At 44.0% G+C, this 7,182-nt stretch overlaps 1 protein-coding gene across 1 annotated transcript in view; it reads right to left on the bottom strand.

Annotated features, from left to right (window-relative positions):
* The window catches only part of YARS (tyrosyl-tRNA synthetase), a 52,849-nt gene that overhangs the window by 28,943 nt on the left and 16,724 nt on the right, over positions 1–7,182 (bottom strand). Inside the window, exon 5 of the mRNA XM_011955404.1 lies at positions 2,579–2,659. Within this exon, the coding sequence (XP_011810794.1) occupies positions 2,579–2,659 (81 nt within the window). The remainder of the gene's footprint in view (positions 1–2,578; positions 2,660–7,182) is intronic.

Here is a 7,182-nt window from a genome sequence, read left to right as displayed (position 1 = left end):
GTCAGGAGATCGAGACACCCTGGCTAACACGGTGAAACCCCATCTCTACTAAAAATATAAAAAATTAGCCTGTAGTCCCAGCTACTTGGGAGGCTGAGGCAGGAGAATGGCTTGAACCCAGGAGGTGGAGCTTGCAGTGAGCCAAGATCGCACTACTGCACTCCACTCTGGGTGACAGAGCAAGCCTCTGTCTCAAAAAACGAAAACAAACAAACAAAAAAGAGTTTTACTCCAACTGTTGTTGGAGCAAAAATGTAGTAAAAATGTTTCTTGCATTATTGGGCAGTGGTAAAAATATCTAACTTAAACTGTAATAAGTTGCAAGGATACATGTTGTAATCTCTAGGGCAGGAATGGGCGCATTGTTTTAGAAAGGGATAGTTAATAAAGATTTTAGGGGCTGGGCACGGTGGCTCATGCCTGTAATTCCAGCATTTTGGGAGGCTAGGGCAGGTAGATCATGAGGTCAAGAGATCAAGACCATCCTGGCCAACATGGTGAAACCCTGTCTCTACTAAAAATACAAAAATTAGCGGGGTGTGGTGGCACATGCCTGTAGTCCCAGATGCTTGGGAGGCTGAGGCAGGAGAATCGCTTGAACCCAGGAGGCAGAGGTTGCAGTGAGCCAAGATCACGCCACTGCACTCCAGCATGGGTGACAAAGTGAGACTCCCTCTCAAAAAAAAAAAAAAAGAAAGAAAAAGAAAAAAAAAATACTTTAGGCTTTCTGGTCCACATATGCTCTCTACTGCATATTCATCATCTTTTTTCACAATCCTTAAACGATGTAAAAACCATTCTTAGCTCATAAGTCATACAAAAACAAGGTATGGGCCAAATCCCTGCTGTAATAATGAAAGAAGGTCCAACTAAAAAGTTAATCATGCAGATAAAATGAAATAACAGGCCAGGCCCAGTGGCTCATGCTTGTAATCTTAGTACTTTCAGAGGCTGAGGCAGGTGGATCACGAGGTCAGGAGTTCGAGATCAGCCTGGCCAACATAGTGAAACCCCGTGTCTACTAAAAATACAAAAAAATTAGCCGGGTGTGGTGGCGGGCGCCTGTAATCCCAGCTACTTGGGAGGCTTAGGCAAAGAGTCACTTGAACCTGGGAGGCAGAGGTTGCAGTGAGCCAAGATTGCGCCACTGCACTCCAGCCAGGGAACAGTGCGAGACTCTGTCTCAAAAAACAAAAAATAAAAATAAAAAATAATAATTAATCAAAAAATGTATTTATTTTATTCTTTTTTTTTTTTTCAGAGACAAGGTCTTGCTTTGTCACCCAGTTTGGAGTGTGATGGTGTGATCATGGCTCACTGCAGCCTTAAACTCCTGGGCTCAAGCAATCATTCTGCCTCGGCTTCCTGAGTACCTGGGACTACAGGGGCGTGCCTGGCTAATTTATTATTTTATTGTGGAGACAGGGTCTTGCTATGTGGCCCAGCCTTGTCTCAAACTCCCAGGCTCAAATGATCCTCCTGCCTCAGCCTCCCAATGTGCTGGGATTACAGGCATGAGCCACAGCACCTGGCCCTCAAAAAATTTATATTGTGGCTAGGTGCAGTGGCTCACACCTGTAATCCCAGTGCTCTGGGAGGCTGAGATGGGTGGATCACCTGAGGTCAGAAGTTCGAAACCAGCCTGGCCAACATGGTGAAACCCCATCTCTACTTAAAAATATAAAAATTACCTAGGCATGGTGGCAGGCGCCTATAATCCCAGCCACTCAGGAGGCTGAGGCAGGAGAATCGCTTGAACCCCGGAGGGGGAGACTGCAGTGAGCCGAGATCGAGCCATTGCTCTCCTCCTGCCTGGGTGACAAGAGCGAAACTCTGTCTCAAAAAAAAGAAAAAAAAAAAAATATATATATATAGTAAGCATATATATAGTAAGCATTTCTGTATTCATTAAATATATCAAAAAACTAAGCCAGGCACAGTGGATCTCACCTATAATCCCAGCACTTTGGGAGGCCAAGGCAGGAAGACTGCTTGAATCCAGGGGTTTGAGACCTGCCTGGGCAATACAGGGAGGCCTCATCTCTGCAAGCAATTTTAAAACTAGCCGAGTATTGTGGCATGCACCTGTGGTCCCAGCTACTTGGGAGGCTGAGGTGGGAGAACTGCTTGAGCCCAGGCCCACACCACTACAGTCTGGCCTGGGCGACAGATCGAGAACTTGTGTCAAAAAAAAGACAAAACAAAGAAAAAGATGCTGGGAAATGCGAACCAAATGCTCTGTGAAAGGACAGTAATTCCATCTGGTAATGCCTCTCCTTGGAAACTGGGCTATTAGGAAAGGAGTAAATCCAACAGGTGCAGGAGCAGCTTCCTGGTTGTCACCAGGCACATGGGCTCTGGAGTTTGAAATATCTGGGTACTAATAATTCCTGCTCAGTTACTAACTGTGTGATATTGGACAACTTCTTATTCTTCTATCCTCAGTTTTCTCATCTGCAAAACAAGGAGAATATTTACCATACACTATGACTAGTGGGACTGACACATCATAGTTCAATAAACATAGTTGCATACCTCTGAGGCGCAAGTGAAAAAAGGCAGGAAAGCAGACACTCACCTTCTCTGCAAAGGTGAAAATCTTTCTCTGATCAACGCCTCCAAATTGGGCATCTACTTTTAAATACTCTTCATCCAAAGCCTGTGGAAAGAAACACATGAACATAAACATCTACTTTATTTTTTTGAGACAGAATCTCACTCTGTTGCCCAGGCTGGAGTGCTGTGGCATGATCTCGGCTCACTGCCACCTCTGCTTCCCAGGTTCAAGTGAGTCTCCTGCCTTAGCCTCTTGAATAGTTGGGATTACAGGCATGCACCACTACGCCCAGCTAATTTTTTGTACTTTTAGTAGAGACGGGGTTTTGCCATGTTGTCCAGGCTGGCCTTAAACGCCTGAGCTCAGGTGATCCACCCGCCTTGGCCTCCCAAAGTGCAGGGATTACAGGCAAGAGCCACCGTGTTCGGCCTAAACATCTACTTTATTTCTTCTATATAGGTCTGAGAAATCAGAAACTTTAGGAAATTACTAGATTTTTCAGAAGGTAAAGCCAAGAAGAAAATAAAACAGCAGTCAGCCTCCCTCTTGGCCTCAAAAGCTGCAAAGACAGTTGCTGAGTGCTTGTGGTTAACATTACTCCATGTGGATGTCATGGGATAAAAAAATAAGAGTAGTCTCTGCCCTCAGGATATGCAGAATCCGGCAGGGAGGGAGAGAAGGAAACAAACCGTAGTCATGCCAGAAGCATCCTACTGATAAGGTGGCCTATGACAAATGACATATAAGTAGCATAAAGAAGTCCTGTGAGAATTCGGGAAAAAGGTAAGACTGAACTAGAAAATAGTGACTGTCTGGGTGCGATGGCTCACATCTGTAATCCCAGCACTTTGGGAGGCTGAGGTGGAAAAATCACTTGAGCCCAGGTGTCTCTACAAAAACAAAAAACAAACAAACAAACAAAAATTAGCCAAGTGTGATGGCATGCATCTACAGTCCCAGCTACGCAGGAGGCTGAGGTAGGAGGATCATCTAAGCCCAGAGAGGTCGTGGCTGCAGTGAGCCATGATTGTGCCACTGCATCCCAGCCTGGGAGACAGAAGGAGACCCTGTCTCAAAAAATAAAATAAAATAAATAAATAAAACAGTGACTGTCACTTATGACATGCCAGGCCTGCTGCCAGCTCCGTGGATGGTGAGATAAATCAGACCAAGACTCTCCCTTCAAGAAGCCCAATTATCCAGCTGGGGAGAGACATGTAACAGATCATTTCAACTCAGTGTGCTAAGGGCTAACCTAGATGTTCATATAAGGAACAGTGTTGACATAAAAGAAGAAATTATCTCTATCTAGTTAGATGGGTATGGGGAAGCCTTCCTAATATCAGATTGTGGGCTAAGCTTGGTTTTGAAGAACATATAGATGTTTTTCACCATGCAGAGGAAACAGAATGTGAGAAGGCACAGAGGTGTGAAGTGTTTAGGGAAATTCTGAGTGATTCAGTCTGCAAAAGTACAAACTTCAAGGGAGGTGGGAAGTAGTGACTGATGAGGTTAGAAAAGTAGGTAAGGACCATGAAATGTCATGCTAGAGTGCCTAGTGTTATCTTAAACAGTGAAAGGTTTTAAGGAGAGGAGAAATATGACCAGCATTGTAGGAAGATGGCAATAGTAACAGGGCAGGGTAGACTTGAGACCCATGGGTCGGAGACAAAGTGAATGGCTCAAAGGCTATTGTGAAAGTCTAAGTGAGAAATATTGATGAACAAAAGACAATGAGGACGCAGAGCAAGAATGAATTTAAGACATTTTGAAAAAGTAGAATTGATAAAATTTAGTGCATGATTGGCTGAAGGGAAGAGGAAGAAAAGGCTGAACAAGCAGGAATAATCTAGAACAGCATTATCCAACACAATCTTCTGTAGTGATGAATATGTTATATGTCTGTGCTGTCCAATATAGTAGCTAACCAAGAACTTGATATATAGCCAATGCGACTAGAGAATAAAAATTTCCATTTTATTTCATTTTAATAGCCACTAGCCACATATGACTAGGACTAGAGGCTACTGCATTAGACAGTACAGACCTAGTTCTTTCTTCCCTTTTTCCCTCCCTCCCTGCTTTCTTTCTTTCTTTTTTTCTTTTCTTTTCTTTCAAGAGATGGAGTCTCACATATACAGAATAAGAGAGAGATGGAGTCTTGCTATATTGCCTAGGCTGGTCTTGAACTCCTGGCCTCAAGTGATCCTCCCTCCTCAGCCTCCCAAGTACTTGGGATTACAGGCATAAACCATGGCACCTAGTCAACAGTGCAGAACTAGCATGTCTCCGGGTTTTCTTTTCTTTTTTTTTTTAAATAGGGTCTCACTCTGTCACCCAGGCTGGAGGGCAGTGGTGTGATCTCGGCTCACTGCAACCTTGACCTCCTGGGTTCAAGCAATTCTCCCACCTCAGCTTCACAAGTAGCTGGGACTACAGCAGCATGCCACCACACCTGGCTAATTTTTATATTATTTGGTAGAGATGGGGTATCACCATCTTGGTCAGGCTGGTCTTGAACTCCCCACCTCAAGTGATCTGCCTGTCTTGGCCTCCCAAAGTGTTGGGATTACAGGCGCCAGCCACTGCACCCAGCTCCAGGTTTAACCTTGGAAAACGTCTCTTTAAGGTGACAAGGGAAATTTTTATTTTCTCATATCAAACATTATAGAGGGCTAGATGTATTGGCTCATGCCTGCAATTTCAGCACTTTGGGAGACTAAGGCAGGAGGATCACTTGAGGCCAGGAGTTCAAGACCAGCCTAGGCAACATAGTGAGACCCTGTCGCTACAAAAATTTTAAGAAAATTATACAGATATACAAAGAAAAAGTTAAGTCTATCCATATATTCATCTTGCCTTCACAAGGTAACCAGTATCAACAGCTTAGTTTGTATTTTTCTTCTTTTTTTTTTTTTGAGATGGAGTCTCGCAGTGTCTACCACCCAGGCTGGAGCACAGTAGTGCGATCTTGCCTCACTGCAAGCTCTGCCTCCTGGGTTCACGCCATTCTCCTGCCTCAGCCTCCCGAGTAGCTGGGACTACAGGCGCCCGCCACCACGCTCAGCTGATTTTTTGTATTTTTAGTAGAGACAGGGTTTCACCGTGTTAGCCAGGATGGTCTCGATCTCCTGACCTCGTGATCCGCCTGCCTCGGCCTCTCAAAGTGCTGGGATTGCAGGCATGAGCCACTGCGCCGGTCTGGTTTGTATTTTTCTATCCTTTTCCTTGCTCATACAAATATATGTGCACACAAAGGAAACAGAAGGATGTTTCTTTTAAACAAAACATGTGTTTATTTTGTTTAACAGAAAATAGGATCATGCTCAAATTTATTTTCACATATCACTCTGAAGTTTATTTCCTTTATTAAGATTATGATAAAAAGGATTATGATTAACATAAAGATGTATGAGATCAACAATGTCTTAAAGGACAGACAGGTAGTGAAGGAATTATAATGGAAGAAGTAAAAGAGCATCCCAGGAAGCAGGGGAGGAATAGGAGAGACACACAGGAAAGTCTATAGATTGGAGAAGGAACAGCAAATGCACGTATTTAACTGGTGCCAGGAGAGAGGTTTGTGTACAGTACAGGCATACCTCAGAGACACTCTGGGTTCAGTTCCAGACAGCCACAATAAAGTGAGTCACTTGGATTTTTTTGTTTCCCAGTGCATATAAAAGTTGTGGTTACACTATACCGTAGTCTATTTAAAGTGTGTAATAGCGTTACGTCTACAAAAACGTACATACTTTAATTTGGTTAAGGTATGGCCAAAAATGCTAACCATCACCTGAGCCTTCAGCAAGTCATAATCTTGCTGGTGAAGGTCTTTCCTCCATGTCTGATGGCAGCTGGCTGATCAGGGTGGTGGCTGCTGAAGGCTGCAGTGGCTGTGGCAATTCCTTAAAATAAGACAACAACGAAGTTTGCCACATCAATTGACTCTTCCTTTCATGAAAGCTTTATCTGGTGCAGGTGATGCTGTTTGATAGCGTTCTGTCCACAACAGAACTTCTTTCAATACTGGAGTCCATCCTCTCAAACCCTGCTGCTGCTTTATCAACTAAGTTTATGTAATATTCAAAATTCTTTGTTGCCATTTCAACAATGTTTGCAGAATCCTCACCAGTAGTTTCCATTTCAAGAAACCACTTTCTTTGCTCATCCATAAGAAGCAATTCCTCATCTGTTCAAAATTTATCATGAGATTGCGGCAATTCAGTCACATCTTCAGGCTCCACTCCTAATTGTAGTTCTCTTGTTATTTCTACTCCATCTACAGTGACTTCCCTCACTGAAGTCTTGAACCCCTCAAAGTCGCCCATGACAGTTACCATCCACTTCTTCCAAACTCCTGTTAATATGGATATTTTTTTTTTTTGAGACGGAGTCTCACTCTGTCACCCAGGCTGGAGTGTAGTGGCCGGATCTCAGCTCACTGCAAGCTCCGCCTCCAGGGTTTACACCATTCTTCTGCCTCAGCCTCCCGAGTAAGCTGGGACTACAGGCGCCTGCCACCTCGCCCGGCTAGTTTTTTTTGTATTTTTTAGTAGAGACGGGGTTTCACCATGTTAGCCAGGATGGTCTCAATCTCCTGACCTCGTGATCCGCCCGTCTCG

Source organism: Colobus angolensis, unplaced genomic scaffold (genome assembly GCF_000951035.1).
Source record: "Colobus angolensis palliatus isolate OR3802 unplaced genomic scaffold, Cang.pa_1.0 Scaffold4, whole genome shotgun sequence".
NCBI lineage: Eukaryota > Metazoa > Chordata > Mammalia > Primates > Cercopithecidae > Colobus > Colobus angolensis.
This window is presented reverse-complemented; position numbering and strand designations above follow the sequence as displayed.